Below are 17,228 nucleotides of genomic sequence, written 5' to 3' on the forward strand. Positions count from 1 at the left end.
AGATGTTTCTAGGTAGATGATACCAGATAATATCCTGATTACAGGAAACACATCAGAAAGATATCAGAGAAAATAATCTTACAAACAAAGAAAGATTTTCTTTTGTCCTGCAAAAACAAAATTGCCACATTTTGTATTATTATATTAAAAAAGGCATCAAAGATATGTGTATATCCCACAGACATGAACTGCACTGTATAATACAGACCATCAGACTGTCTGATACCACTGTAATTGAACTACTATTGTGTTTTAACTAAACACATCTATTTATTATACATATATTTTTCTTAAAATACCTCATCTGTACTCTTCAGCATCTCCAGGTTGTGTATGTTTTGTTGATTTACTGATACTGCTGCTCATCCTAAGGCATAGTGTTTCACATCAAATAAGTAATTCCATAAAATGTAATTAATACTATAGTTTTTGTGATATAGATCTAAGATTCCACTTCTAAACATCTTTTTTAAGCTGTCAATGTTTCTAATTGTAATATAATAAAGCTTTGCTCCTAAAAGTTTTTGGTTCAGGTATGCTATGATTTGCAAGGTTTTAAACTGAAGATTAGTTTTCATTAAAAGGTCACATAACTACTTGTGACAGAAACAAATTACAAATGAGTTAGAAGTAAATAGCTAGCTATCTGGCTATTTTTTATTATGTAGTCACTTAAGCAGCAGGTGCTTTGTCTCTAAATTCAAGAGGGTAGTGAACTGAACTCACACTAATATCTACAGTTGATTAGTTTTGGTGAGCAGAAACCTCATATTTATGCTTAAGACAGCCAGAGATACAAACATGCACAGGTATATTTAAAAGATAGCAAAATTACTTTAAAAAAACACTTCTTGCTTTTTGAACCCTTAAAATACAGTTGTTTTTTTTTAGCTAAAGAAGTGTTTTGTATTGAACAACTTAAGAACCACATGAGCACTAAATGTTGACAGGGGAATATTTAAACATTCACCTTTTTAAAAAAAAATAAAAACAATATTGAAATAAGTAGTTTTAAAGTTTTTTTTTTTTTTTTGCAGACCCCGCTTAGGTAATACATTAAAGATTTTTTTTTTTTTTTCCTATTGATTGTTTGATATTTTTCTTGTGTTTAAGCTTCAAACTAATCATACTTAGGCTTTTCCAGTGAATAAACATATTTATCAACCGATTCTCCTTTTTTGGATATTTTCTTTATTATTGTAAGTTTTTATTTGAAGTACCCTCTTGAATTAAGTCTAAATCCAGCATATATATATATATATATATATATATATATATATATATATATATATATATATATATATATATATATATATATATATATATATATATATATATATATATGTAAAGAAAGTTATAGTAAATAACTTATTTCTCCCATTAATGAGGATGGTTGATATGTTTTTTTTTTTTTTTTTACAGGGCTCAATTATCATCACAAATGTACTGTAATTATGACTATTGTCTCTTCCTATATTTTTCCCTGTCCATTTTTTTAAAGATACATGGTTTTAATCTGAAAGCAACATTATGTTTAATATCTATTATTGTCTAAATACATTAGTAATATTTAAGTAGTATCTTCTATATAATTTACCAAACTGTAAGCAGCCTTGTTCTTATTCGCTTTAGTACAGTGGGTTCTGTAACATGTGTCTGTCTGTGCTTCAGGAACTCTATGAATCTTCTATTTCTCATTTGTTTAAGGAGTCTGTGGCAATAGTTACACTGTTAGTATATATTCTTTAATTTTCTTTAATATTCCTCCGTGGTGTGGCTGGTTCTTCCACTGAGAGCATGGTTAGCTGCTTTGGTGCAGTCTGTTCTCTATCACAGTTCCTTATACAGCTGATTAGTTTGGATGTTCAGTTTTCTCAGTTGCTCACCTCACAGCAGGACGCTAGAGTTTCCACGCTAGAGTTCAAGCACATCTGTGTCTATCACTGTAGTTATCACAGATAGGCTCCAGATGAGCGAAAGGCTCCATGTCCTGCAGCATTTCCTTCTCATGTATGATCTGCTTGTTTGTAGTGTACTGCAATCTGTGTAGAGCTTCTTCAGGTACCGAGATATGTGTATTTTGTGTTACAGACAGTTTTGACTTTTGTAAGTCTCTTTATTTGTGTGTGGGTTGTGACAGAAATTGTAAAATGGTAAAGCAATAAAGGCTATTTAATTTCTCAAAGTAGTCTTGCTCTGGTGTATCCTGAGTCTGTGTTTGAGTTTGATGGTTTAACTGGTCTATAGTCATGATCAATCTGACCAATTGCAAAGCATTTCCATGTTGGCTGACCCCTGTGATCAACATTTCCAAGCTGGTTGACCAGCATGAACATCAAGATCAAGCTGGTTGACTGAAATGATCAGCATGACCAAAATCAAACTCAACATACACTATACTGGTCAGCGTGGGCATTTAGCATGCTAGCAAGCTACCTATTGCGCTGTTCACTACTTTCTTTCAAGCTTTATTTTCTCTAAATTGCTCTGTGTTTGTGTAAAACTGCATCATGGAAAAAGGAAAGAGCAAAAACAGCAGCCATAATCCTGGAACCCCATTGCCGGGGATATGAACCAAGTACGGTAGTAATATAATTTCACTGACCCCCGTGCCTTTGATTGGGCCGAAGAAGTTGTTCAGCCAGTAGTTAAGCAATAGAACACGAGAGAGAGTGTGTTATCACGAATAGCCGTGATGTTATTCGTGATAACACACGACCTCGAGTGTTCTATTGCTTTTATACAACAGTTTTTTTTTTACATTATGAATAAAGAAAATAAATCAAAGAACTTTAAGAAATTAAGAATGAATATGCTTTAATATGGACTGTGCCTTACGCCAAAAAGTAGTTCCACCACAACTGTAACAGAACTGAAGCTTAACTACAAAACGGTGCATGGTTCATACAGACTAACACCACGAAAGTTAGCTTGAAATCGAAATTGGGAATAAGCGAAGATGGTAATGTTAGGAGCGTGAAATAACGCTGATTCTCTCCTCTCCTGCTCTGTGGAGTCGTTTTCAGGTGAAAGCTGCACATTTTTTGAGCATTTCTGCTTGTTTTGCTGGGTGGTGTTGGTTTTAGCTAGCCGGCTGGACTGTGGTTAGGTTAGCATAGCTTGCTTTAGCTCAGCATTAACTTAGCTTAGCCTAGCCTGGCTGGTAAGCGCTCTGGCTCTCAGACGGCAGTAACCGAGCGATTTTCTTTCCCTTTTTTCCACCAAAGACGAGCCAGTGCTGTGGGCGAGCGTGCCGCGGCTGAGCGCTAGTCTGTGCTAAGCTAACGCTGCTGCGGGTGTCCTGTGTGTATACGCCGTTACTCGGCAACGCGTCGGCGGAGTGATACAAGTTTAGTGTGAGAAGGCCGTGATGTTATCACAAATATCAGCACGGCTAGAACACTTCTCAACCAATCAGATTGTGAGGTCGGAACTAACTGTTGTATAATGTGTCACGCTTCATTAAAATAGAGAAAATCTCTCAAGTTTGCTGCGTCACGGCTACAAAATCGTTCCATCCAATAGGAAAGGAGTTGTCACCTGTCGCTCTGTTGCCTGCCAGTGTTTACGCAGTGTAAAGCTAGATTTTTCAGCAGGTATATATTGTGCTTCATGAATACAGTTATAATATCCAAAAAATGACCAATAAATGTCTTCCACTTTAGTTTACAGAAACCTTATAATATACTAGCAACAACTAAATAGCAAACTACAGCTAGCACAACCAGCTACTGAGGCAAACTCAAACAGCATACACAAACCTTAGCAATCTACCTTCTCTTTCTTCCTGTCCGCCCATCAGTCCTGTCCTATTGCCAGTATTTCATGTGTGTATTTTCAAAATGAACAAACACAGTAATATCTACAGCACAATGTACTGCTTGCTCCACTAATTTCTTGCCCACTTATGCACAAGTTTAGTTCTGCTGTGTAGGCCTGATTTTGCAGTTGTGAATCTTTTTAATCAAATGTTGTGAATTTTTAGTCAAAATGTTCAGTATAACATTTGATTACAGAATCACAAAAATATATAATACAAGGGTTTTTAAAATGTTAAAGTTTCTTAACTTAAATGAAGTAGATCGCAACATCGTTTTCTAAATTGGTTTTTCACATCTCTTTAAAAGAGAAGTGAAGATCAGCATGAGCACTTAACAATTCAACCTAAAACTGAACATAACCACCTACTTCTGAACGTAATTTTAAACTTAATCTAATATAAACTTTACCTTATCCATGCCCTAAACCCTAACTACACTAGAATATGAAATTCTCACCATTTTCTACATGAGTTTCTTTCCATTCATTTATTTTATAGAAGCTACAAAATGAGGAACAGTAGAATAAATGTAGCTGTTTTGTCAATTATTCCATGGGTAATTAGCAGGAAGGGTTTGTATATTTGGCAACACAGCACCACCAATGGATGGGAGCTCCAGAAACACAAGATATTTAGATCTTTTAAGTGTCTTTTCTTTTGGTAATTCCATTCTACAGTAGAAGCCACTGTATTCCTTTATAACAGCCTGTTTGCTTTAACACCTGTATATCACATATAATGCAGATTTATATATATATATATATATATGATTCTTAGCCTTTTTGAAAAGCTAAACCCACCAAAAACATACAGGCTCCTGAGCCCCTCCTGCTAACTGAGCCACCTTGCTATTGTATCACAAGCTCTGAAATACCAGTGTAAGTTTGTGAGTTGTTGAGTCTTCATGCAAAAGCTTTGGCATTATAATTGCCGCTGGCAGGATGAGACTCTCAGCAGTGGTATGAGTTCTTTCGAATAAACCACTTGGTATCTCAGTTCATATGAAGCTGCCAGGGCTCTTGTAGGGATTGTAGTGCACTTACTCATAGCACTCCTGAGACAACCACTTTGGCTATGAATTTCACACCGCTTGCGTCACAACAATGTGGTGTTATTCTTCTTTTTTATATGTGGGAGGCATGTTTCAACTCCAAATGTCTCTTAAGTTCGGCTGGTTTAAAGCTTTTGTGAGCAAGCAGTTCAGCACACAGAACTCAAAGAACTGGGTTTAGACTATTCAACATGTGACAGATCTGTGTGTAGAAACTCTGGTAGTTATGCTTTCAGCACCTGCAGGAGGAATGGGGTTCTTTTGTAAAAGCCGGTGGCATTTTTAAGGTTCTTTTAGCTTATTTGATGATTGCCATTGAAACTATGCTATGCAAGCATTTTGATAAAGGGTGCTTTCACAGTTTCCTTATTTGGTCCAGTTTGGTTCGAACCAAAATAATAAGTGTGAAAGGTGTGGTGAACCAATGTCTGGCCCAAAGTACCAAAATTTGGTCTGACTGCAAACAAACCTGACCATGATTCATTTGGCTGATGTATCTTTAACTGTAGATTAACCTAATTTTATAAACAGAAAATAAAATAAATCTGAGGGTAATCATTTGCAAATACTGTTGCAAAGACAAGTAGAATTCTGCCAGAGAATTTAGCACAACATCTAAAAAAAGGCAACTAGTCGAAATAAAAACATTCTACAAATCGAGCATTGTAAAATTTTGGGAGATGCAGGCCATGAAGTTAATGGTGACAGTAAGTGGTAAGGACCTTTTTGTCCTTACACTCAATAAACTAATCAGACCAAATGTCCTGCTGGAAAATAAAATCTGCATCTCCATAAAAGTTAGCAGAGGGAAGCAAGACAGAAGTGCTGTAAGATTTTCCGGGAAAACACTTCACTGACTTTAGACATGATATAACACAGTGGATCAACACCAGCAGATGATTTGCAATAATGGTTTGGAGAGGCATGTGATCTGCTGGTGTTGGTCCACTGTGTTATATCACGTCCAAAATCAGTGCCGTGTTTCCTCAGAAAATCTTACAGCACTTCACGCTTCCCTCTGCTGACAACTTTTATGGAGATGAATTTCATTTTTCAAAAAAAATCATTTTCCAGGACCACTGCTCTTATTTACTGCTATTGCACCGCTGTGCTGGCTCGTCTTTTGTGGAAACAAAGGGAAAGAATATCCATCAGTTACCTCGGCCACATGTCTGATGAGGCAGACTGGCAGAATGGTAACCAGCCAGGCTAAGCTAAGCAAAGCTAAGCTAATGCTAAGCTAAAGCAAGCTACGCTAACCTAACCACAGTCCTGCAGGCACAGCTACCTAACCAACACCACCCCGCAAACAGGCAGAAATGTTTGCAAACGCTCAGCTTTCACATGAAGACAACTCCGAAGAGCAGGAGAAGAGATTTTCAGTATTATTTACCGGTTCTAACGTTTACCAACCCCCCATAATCCATAATTTTGATTTCAAGCTAAAGTTTGTGGTGTTAGCCTGTAGAAACCAAGGCACAGTCCATATTAAAGCATATTCATTATGAATTGTTGTATTGCTTCAATAGTTTTAAAGCTTGGAATCATTCATAAAGGCATTATTTAACCTTATCTCCCGATCTTCTCTTTCTCGTCTCCAGACTTGTACACATTTGCATTAGAGGAGTCAGCACCAGTGGGCACCACGGTGGGCAGGGTCATGGCAGAAGATGCTGACATTGGAGTGAACGCCAAGATGAACTACAGTCTGGACGACCTGGAGGAGAGCGCCACCTTTAGAGTCCATACGGATCCTGAAACACAGGAGGGGATAGTGACCCTGGCTAAAGTGAGTGGCAAACATTTACCATTTACCATTACAGAGCTCATTACGTTTATTTTAGATATTATAATATTAGGGAAAGGCTCTGCAGTGAAGCACATTATATTTGAACGTTTCAAATGAATGCTGGCAGGTGGTCAATGCTGCATGTTATGTAAATGATTTAATAAAAAAAAAAAAGCAAGTCTGTCAGAGCAGCAATCAGTCTCTTCCTCTCCCCATATTTCTCTTTTATTTTTTAAATTGGCTTGGAAAGAATCCATGGCCGACATGCAGCGGCAGACATGGATTGTTCACTTGGTGTAAGAATTTTTTTTTTTTTTTTTTCATTTCCAGAAAATAGTATGTGTTTTGTCCACATTATATTCAATAAATAAAATGTCCGCCTGACATCTCAGACATCATTTCATCCATTCTCTACAGAGGAGAGTGTCAGAGAGTACCCCTTTAGGGAGATGATCTGATTATTTACAGTACAAGTCGACAATTTGAACACACTTTCTCATTTAATGGTTATATTTTTATTTTATTTTATTTTTTCTACTCTCTAAATTAAGCCATCCACACTATGAAGGAACCCATAAGAAATCATATAGTAAACTTAAAAGTGTGAAACAAACCAATAATCTAAAATATAAAACATATTCTGGTTTGTTTAACACATTTGTTTAACAACATTTTGTTTGCTAAATAATAAAATATGTTTTTCTTCATAGTTTGGATTACTTTAGTATTAATCTACAATGCAGATGTCAGATAGCAGCAAGGAGAGGATGTGGAGAGCGAATGTAAATGCGAGTATTTTTATGTCACAACCGAAGAAAACAAAATAACAAACAAACAAACAATAAACAGAAACTCTGATTAGACATAGGAAATACACAAAACCAGAACGGACGTAACAATGCACAAGAACCAACAAAGAATAAATAGGGCGATAAATACACACACAAGGCAGGAAAGGAAACAGGGAACACCACGGGAAAGGTAAAGAGGGGGCGGAGCTACAGATGAAACACAGGTGAAGGCACTAGATGGGGGAGGAGACAAGGAAGAACACAAAGCAGAGCACATGGAGGAGATAAGCAAACAAGAGGACAGTAAAAACACAGAGACAGAGGAAGACAGGCATGGAACAGGGCCAGGACGTTTTCAAATAATAATACAAAAATGAGAATATATTTAAGGTCCAAAATTTGTGTACATAATTTTTAGTGTTATTGTGTATAAAACTATAAAAAAAATGCAATGTTAAGAAATATTGCATGATTACAGATTATTAAAAATTAATTGTTACCAATAATTTTACCAGGTCTGACTTTACCAAGTTGCCTGTGAGGCTTTTGGTGTATTAGCGATTTTATCATGCTGAATTATTTTTGAAGCAATTAATACCAATCCAACTCCATTTAGTCAATCTTTAATAATTATTTTTTTATCTACATTTTTTATCTCCTTTTATCTTCCATTTTATCTTTTTTATCTTTCTTTTGTTTTTGAAATAATTAAGTTGTGGGTTTAAATAATATATATTGTTTATATGTTTTTATATGATTTTTTTTTTAATTATTAAAAAATTCATGGCAGACATTCAGAGGCAAACATGGATTGTTCACTTGATGTATGACTTAGTAATTTTTTTTTATTGTCTTTACCAGATTATTAGACTCAAGATTCAAAAAGTTTAAAAGAGAAATTTGTCAATAGCACAGTAAGAAACAAGTTCCCTCCTGCAATTAAATTCTTTCTTTGATCCTCACCAAGTATGCCGCATAAAGAGAAAAGTAGAAAATATACAATAAAGAAATAAAATAAATTTAAATATAACTAAATATAAATATTACATTTATATCCAAGATGGAAATATGTACATGATTACAGTAATGTAATATTATATTAAATATAATTATATAATATTTTATAATAATATTTTTATAATTATTACCCCTATTATCAGCCATTCTCCACAGAGGAAAGTGACACTGTGTGTGTGTGTGTGTGTGTGTGTGTGTGTGTGTGTGTGTGTGTGTGTGTGTGTGTGAGGTAATGCTGTTGTGTCCTAAGTTTGATGAGATCAGCTCCCATGGTGTGTTTGATATGGGGCAGACAGTGCCCTTCACACACATAGTTTTATGTGTCCTGCTTAGCTGGCCGTGTCTGCTGGGGAATGCTGGGGGAATTGAATGGAGATGGAATCGCCTTGTTATGAAAGCGGCCGGCTCGCTCTGCTCTCCGCTGGGAGACGCATTAATGGTTTGCATGCTGTTTTTAACTAGCATCATCGTGTCTGTCAAAATTCAGCACCGGTTAAGGACTAGCTCACAGCTGGCGGCTCATCAAGTTTGAATGAACCATTTTCTCATCAGACACAAACTGGAGGAAAATGAACCACAGCTTGCGCTTGTGTTTCTTTTCTTTTTTTTCTTCTTTTTTTTTGTCTCCTCCCTTATGAAGTGACACCGAGTTCACTTACCAATATAGCTCAGTCTTTCTGTGCCGCGATCTGTAAACATTTACAGAGCAATCAGAGGAAGAGGAGGTTTCCCATCACTACGGGTCAAAAGTTTGAATACAAACTTTTAAGAACTGCACATTATTTGTAGAGCTGAAGTTCATTGTTGAAAATCTGAATACGGTAATAAAAAAATACAGAATAGCAAATTATGAAATAAATCCACATTCAATTCAAACTCAAAATTTAGCATTTAAATCTTGGGTTTCATTCATTGGTATGGCTTCTAGAGACCCTGTGTCCTCATATGGTGACATTACATTTCTGTTTCTCTTCCTTATAAAACTATAATCATATAATCAGACACTGCCCATGCTATAGTGGTCACATGATGTTCTTAAAAAAAAAAAAAAAATAGCCGGTTCGAATCCTGTTCATGTAGCTTGCCATCAGTTTCCAATAAAATGGGAAAAAATCTTAAAAAAAAAAAAAAAAAAAAAAAAGTTTCTGCATCCAGTCCAGACAGAAACATGGGCCATGGGCCATCATTTACTTACAGTAGAAAGCAAAAAAAATCTTAAATGGCAAGGATATTGTATAAATATTTAAAGAAACTAATGTTCTCATATGAGGATATTGTTGTTTTTTTTTTTGCAAAAAAAAAAAATCCTAAAAATATTTCCTAAAATGTATAACTTTTTCTCATTTAATATAAAATCTAAGCATAATTTACACTCAGTGTGCAACCTGCAATTTACACAATTAACCCACATATAGTAAGAAATTAATTTTAATTTGAAGGAAATTAGTAGATATGTATTCATAACATGTTTGTATAGACTAGCAACAGAAATGCTCTGTTTTAAGGCATGCAAATAACTGTGTGAATTCTCTTGTAGTTAGCTTTTGTTTCAGTGTTCATTTGTGCTTTTACTACAGTAACAAATGAAATATAGTCACTAAACACTTACATAAATGCAATTTTCTACAGTTCTTTTAATATAATTAGAACACTGTTTTTTGTTTTGGCTAGTGTTTTGTATTGTTAGCATCGCATCATTTGCTAGTGTGTGTGTAATAATATTTGCTAGAAGAGTAATATTTGAAAATCTTTAGTCTGAGTGCCATTATCTTGCCAATTACATTGCATGGTTGGAAGCATATAATCGGTATAACATAAAATATTACAGATTAAGGAAACACAATGTAATGAAATAGAACTGATAAAGTACCAAGTTTCAGCATGGAGCCAATATCAGTAGACTATTTTAAATTGGACAAATGCGTGATACCTGATAAGTTCTACAACAGCATAATATAAAGGTCTGAAGCATATTTATCTGACATTGAATTATAGAAACAGTCTGTAATTTACAGCACAAAAGATAAACTACAGATAAGCAAGTTAAATGTTTATAAGTACAGTTTCAATGTCAAATCAATCAATCAATCAATCAATCAATCAATCAATTATTTTTACTTGGAAATACATCGAGGGTGACTCTTATTTACAATGCAGAGAATTTACAATTTAAAATGTGATGAAAACATTTAATAAGAAATTAGAAATAATCAAGAACAAAATATTAAATAAATAAAAAATAAATAAACACATAAATAAATAAATAAATAATTTAAATCAACATTTAATAAAAATAGGAAATTCTAAAAAGGCCATAAAAATGTAAGGGATTGTACAACTGCGTAATATAAATGTCTGAAGCATATTCATTGGAATATGGACATTGGATTATACAGTAGAAACAGTCTGTAAATTACAGCACATGAAAAAGATAACCTACAGATGAGCAGGAAAAATGTTTAGAATTACTTTTTCAATGTCAATCAATCAATCGACCTATATTTTCACTTGGGAATATATTGAGGGTGACACTTATTTACAATACAGCTGAGCATTTACAGTTTAAAAGGGATTGAAAACATTTAGTAAGAAATAATACGGAACAAAATAAATAAATGAATAAATAAATCCAAATTTTAAATCAATATTTAATAAAAATAGGAAATTCTAAAAAGACCATAAAAAATGTAAGGGTATAAGAAATGTTGTTGTTGTTTTATCTTTGGTTTTCTTATGAATATTCTGTGATTTTGTGAAAGTAATGCTTTATGCTTTAATCTGTCCCTTCATACAGCCGAATTCCCACAGGCATGGAAAGCAGCACTAATACAACCACTTTTTAAGGGAGGAGATCGGACTGACCCGAACTGTTACAGACCAATATCTCTTTTGCCTTGTCTGTCAAAGGTGTTTGAAAAAATTGTAAACAAACATCTTACAAAATACATGGATACTTTTAATATTCTGTCTTATGCCCAGTCCGGTTTTAGACAAGGTCATGGCTGTGTTACTGCCTCCCTTAAAGTTCTTAATGACATTATTTCTGCTTTGGATAAAAAACAATCTTGCGCAGCTATTTTTATAGATTTAGCTAAAGCTTTTGATACTGTAGACCACTCGATTCTTCTTGATAGGTTGTGCAGTATTGGAGTTTCAGAACAGTCTTTGGCATGGTTTGCTAGTTACCTTATAGGTAGAGTCCAGCGAGTTAGGTCAGAACATTTCCTCTCAGAGTCACATTTGGTTACTAAGGGTGTCCCTCAGGGCTCAATCCTAGGCCCTACATTATTCTCCATATACATAAATAATCTTGCGCTCTGCGTTAAAGGTTCATCTATTCACCTTTATGCTGATGACACAGTCCTTTATGCAACTGGTCCGTCTCCAGAGGTAGTCAGTAACTTACTTCAAAATAACTTCGTCAGGCTCCAACAAGCTTTTTGTACATTAAAACTTCAAATAAACACTACTAAGACTAAGGTGCTATGGTTTGACAGAAAGGGATTTGTACCCCATCCCCACCAGGATATTGTTACTCTAGAAGGTGATAAAATAGGTCAAGTTAATGAATATAAGTACCTAGGTATCTGGTTGGATAACACCTTGTCTTTCTCAACACACATTAACAAGCTGCAGTCCAATGTTAAGTCTAAAATCGGCTATTTGTATAGAACCCGCTCCTCTCTAAGTCGCAATACGAAACTGACCCTAGTTCAAATGACTATTCTGCCTATGTTTGATTACGGCGATGTCGTATACAGATCTGCTTGCAAAAGCCTTCTCCACAAACTTGATGTGCTTTATCATTCAGCCATCCGGTTTGCCATAAATGCTCCTTTTAAAACACATCATTGCTCCCTGTACTCTGCTGTAAGTTGGCCATCACTGCATATTCGTCGTTTGAGTCACTGGTACATGCTTATTTATAAAACTCTTCTTGGTCTGTCTCCTCAGTACCTCAGTAGTTTGTTACAATATTCCTCTTCTTCTTACAACACCCGTTCTGCCCATCTTATCATGCTACAAGTCCCCAAGATGAAAACTTCACTTGGTTTGTCGGCATTCCAAGCTGCTGCTGCCAATGATTGGAACTTGCTGCAGAAAACATTAAAATTAGATCTTTTTATTTCAATGTCAGATTTTAAGAAAACTATTGCAGAATTGTTGAATGAGAAATGTTGTTGTCACATTGCTTGATGTTTTTGTCCATGTCTCTGTTTTTCATCATTTTTTTTTTTTTTACATATTTTGTGTATGTGAGTTTATGTTCAAGAGACTTTTTGCCTCTTGCCAGGCTGCCATTGTAAATAAGAAACTGTTCTTAATGACTTGCCTGGTTAAATAAAGAATAAATAAATAAAATAAATAAATGTTTTTATGTATTTGTTTCTATAGGGAAGAGGCTGGTTGAGCATGGCACTAATAATCATAAGTGGAATGTCAATTGATACAATAATTTATCATTTTAAAGCTTATTTTTAAAATTATTTTAGGTTTTATTATTATTCCTAATATTTAGGCTTTTTTTCTTAGAGGGACTGATGTGTGATACTGTATTACCCTTGTATTAACCATTGATTTCTGTTTTTTTTATTTTTGTTTTTTCCACTCAGCCTTTAGACTATGAGAGCAAGCGCAGATTTGTCATTGCCATAGAGGCCATCAACGCCCACGTGGACACCAGATTCCTATCCTACAGTGAATTTAGTGACCGGACGATGATTAAAATCCTGGTGACGGATGTGGATGAACCTCCACTTTTCTCCGCTGAGGTTTATGAATGGAAGGTTCTGGAGAACGCACCTGTTGGAACGCAGGTTGGAACAGTCTCTGGCAGAGATAACGATGCTGCCAACAACCCTATCAGGTAAACCACACATGCATTTATTACTGTATATTCTGTACATTTTCACACTGGAGCAAAATACAGCAATAAACAGATGTATCACTACATAAATATATAATAGTAGTGCTGGTGAGAGCACTATTAGTGATTGGCTAATTTGCATATTGTAGGTAAAGAAAGTAAGTAGGGAAAAGTTTATAAAAAATTTAAGCAAGACTGGTATGTTTTACTACTTCAGAGGAACATATTTCAGCTATTAATGAAAAGAATATGGTTTAGGGTTTAGTGCCTTTTTAAATATCCAATATTGTCTTGAATCTGTTTAAACAAAAGTCAGATTCACGCTGTTAAAAATGAATATAATATACATAAAATATATATTTTACATTCGTTTTCTTACATTTATTTTTTAACAGCATACTTTGCTCAAATCTACCAGCAAAAATCTGTTACAAACAGCTAATTTGTGTATTTCACTTATACAGAATTTCTTTGTAAAATGCCAATACACATTAAAACACCTTTTTTTTTATTTTAATGATATTTTTAAGGAACATTTTGAGGAAAAATATGGTAAATAATAATAAATAGATAATATATATTAAATAGATAACACAATGTTTTGAATAATGTGTTTTTTAAACAGTGGAATTGTTTTGCTCCCTCGTCTATGCTTTTATAATAAGGGATCCAGTTGTCCTTGTTAATTGAATAAATCACAAAAAAGAGTATTTTGTGAATGTCAGATTTTTCGTAAAAACTGCACAAGTGGGTTTTAAGAAGATTTGTCCTCCTAAGAAATGATAGTAAATAAGATCCAAGGTCTTCATTAGAAACAGCAACAATAAATAATAAAATAATAATTCTGGCTTGATTGTTTACGTGTGTGTCCGTTTGTATGTGTGTGTGCGTGTGTGTCCGTTTGTGTGTGTGTGTGTGTGTGTGTTTGCCCTTCATTGAGAAAGGAATCATTTTCTTTCTGGCTTGAGTTCCCCACTCCCTGTCTTCCTCTTCCTCAGCTCTTCGTCGTAGCAGCTGCTTGCCACATGCTCATATTTATCGCATATTACTTTAGTAGGAAATGAGAGCTGCTGAATAAAACATAGGTCTATCTCTCTCATTCCCTCATTCACTCACTTTCTCTCTTTCTCTCTCACTTTACCTTTCTCTCTCTCTCTCTCTCTCTCTCTCTCTCTCTCTTCTCTCTGTTTCTCCATGTCTTCCTTTCTCTCTTGTGTTACAAAGCAGCCGGCGCTGGTTGTGCCAAAATAATAACTCTCAGTATGAGGTGGCATTTGGAATTCAGAGCTGTGTACGTTTGTGGATTTGCAAGTGATGCACGCCTACAGCGGAGAGACAGCAGCTCTGTCATTGGCTCAGTGGAGGCTGGTGAAAGGAGAAGAACCGTGCTCAGCACAAAGGGTGGTGTTTTAACAATTCACCACAGACGTCGCGAGAAAGTTATCACTGTCTGAGTGAAGCTAATAGTAATAAAGCTATGAACCTATAGCCAATTGACATCCATTATATTGACAAAAGGATGATCCTCTTATATTGCTGCTACTTTGGTGGAATTAAAAACACTGCTATGGTCTGAAGGATAGAGAAGTGTGTTTGGGACTAGAAAAGTAACAAATATAACTTTTCCTCTGATTAATATTCATGGCTGATGTTAAAATGACAGAAATGACCACCAATGAACAGTGGTTCTTTCTTAAAATGGCAGCCCACTGGTGGTGACCTCTAAACCCAACCCCAACAGAGTGAATAACACTCCCAGTAAACCTATTCATGAACAGCTCCAGTGTTCAGGATTTCCTCATGAACTGGGTCAACTATGCTATCTAACATTTCTGAAGAGCATGAGGTCATATCTTCCAGCACTGTAGTTAAAATCTTTTATGGGATTATTGAACTGTGGCTGTTGGAATAGCATTGTGTTGCACAGTTTAAGCTTCTTTATTTGTTTCCTATTTACAAAGCTAAGATGTGTATGAACTTTATGTTTTGTTTTCTGACAGCTAGCAGTCAGTGGAAAATATTTGCTGAATTTAAATTAAAAGTGTATTTAATTTACTTCACCTACTGACAACTTCAAGTGTTAAGGGCTGTTCAAGTTCAATTCATGAGCTACATCCTAAGGTTTGCCTGCACAACCCAATCAAATGAACACAATTTGTGGCAGAATAAAATCCTCCAATGTATTTCAGATTAAAAAAACAGGATCTGGAAGGGCGGGTGCAAAAAGAAAAATGTTATTATTAAATAATAAGGATTGTTCCATGTTGCTGTGTTTAATTAGACCTCCAGGGCCATTATTCATTTACAAAATATGTGGTAATATGATGCACAGTGGCACATTAACAGGTCTTGCTTTTTACCTATGAAAGGTCACAGCATGAGCATGTCTGGAGATTAGTTGTTCTGTTATATTTTATTTTATTTTATAATAATTCAGAATTTATTCAGAGATATGCCACCACATACAGATCTAACCTGTCTTTGAGTGTTGCATCAATTCTAATCAATCTGACCCACTTCTTTCAAGTAGAGGCACACTAGTTTGAAACCTTGATAGATAAGTTATTTTCCATGTTTATGGAATATACATATATATATATATATATATATATATATATATATATATATATATATATATATATATATATATATATATATATATATATATATATATATATATATATATATTTGAAATATGAAATCCGCATGAAAACATCACTGTTTTGATTAGCTGATTGGCAATCTGATCAGATTGAAATACTGATTATAACTTTAATGTGATCTAAAGTTTATACCCTCAGTAAGTATACAATATAATAACAAGAGCTTATGGATCCACTTGGCTACTGGATCAGGCAGAATCAAGCATGTTAAGTTATGTATCTGGATGTTCCAGTAACCTGACCTAAACACTGCCTAACTGACCTATAACAGAAAATGGTATTCCTATACAAACATCCCAAAATATACAAAACTATTTGCAGTAAAATATGATTTGGAAATTAGCTAAATAAAATAGAATGTAATTTTGTCCTTGAGCAGAATTTTACACAAATATGACTCTCTCTATTTCAAGTCTGTTACATTCCATGTGCTACTATAGATGGGTATTCAATATCTTTAATATACAGCTCCGGAAAACAAAATAAGGGACCACTTAATGATGATGTTTTTCCTTCGTTTTACCAAATTGCAAAACCTCTGGAATATAATCAAGAGGAAGATGGATGATCACAAGCCATCAAACCAAGCTGAACTGCTTGAATTGTTGTGCTACAAGTGGCATAAAGTTATACAAAAGCAGTGTGTAAGACTGGTGGAGGAGAACATGCCAAGATGCATGAAAACTCTGATAAAAAAAACAGGGTTATTCCACCAAATATTGATTTCTAAACTCTTAAAACTTTATGAATAATAACTTGTTTTTTTGTTTTATAGAATAAAACAACAATGTTTATTTTATCCAAAGGTATACCCATAAATAACAAAATCAGATAAACTGAAGTGGATCTTAATTTTTCCAGAGCTGTATATATATATATATATATATACACAGTATATTTCTGCTTGAAATTAATGCTTTAATTAAGTCCATCAACCTCTTACAATGCAAGTCATCTAGTATTTTTGCAAAGACTTGACTTTTTCCTTTCATTTTTCCCCCACAGATATTCCATAACCAAGAGCAGTGACTTGAGAAAAGCCTTCCGGATTGACCCGAACAATGGGACAGTGTCAGTGGCCAAACCTTTGGACCAAGAGACAGCAGCCTGGCATAATCTCACTGTCACAGCCAAAGAAACCAGTGAGTGACTGCAACCCCCCTCTCTCACTGACAGGGTGACATGGGGTAGGGGGAGTATGATATGGCTAAATGCCAGGTCCATATCTCC

At 34.8% G+C, this 17,228-nt stretch overlaps 1 protein-coding gene across 2 annotated transcripts in view; it reads left to right on the forward strand.

Moving 5' to 3' along the window:
• cdh19 (cadherin 19, type 2) overlaps nucleotides 1-17,228 on the forward strand; it is a 65,309-nt gene that overhangs the window by 33,314 nt on the left and 14,767 nt on the right. For both annotated transcript variants that reach the window (XM_022680293.2, XM_049463575.1), the window contains exons 6-8: nucleotides 6,473-6,660; nucleotides 13,082-13,335; nucleotides 17,004-17,140. In XM_022680293.2, coding sequence (XP_022536014.2) covers nucleotides 6,473-6,660; nucleotides 13,082-13,335; nucleotides 17,004-17,140 — 579 coding nt within the window. The remainder of the gene's footprint in view (nucleotides 1-6,472; nucleotides 6,661-13,081; nucleotides 13,336-17,003; nucleotides 17,141-17,228) is intronic.

The sequence above is a fragment of the Astyanax mexicanus genome, chromosome 1 (genome assembly GCF_023375975.1).
Source record: "Astyanax mexicanus isolate ESR-SI-001 chromosome 1, AstMex3_surface, whole genome shotgun sequence".
Taxonomy (NCBI): Eukaryota; Metazoa; Chordata; class Actinopteri; order Characiformes; family Acestrorhamphidae; genus Astyanax; species Astyanax mexicanus.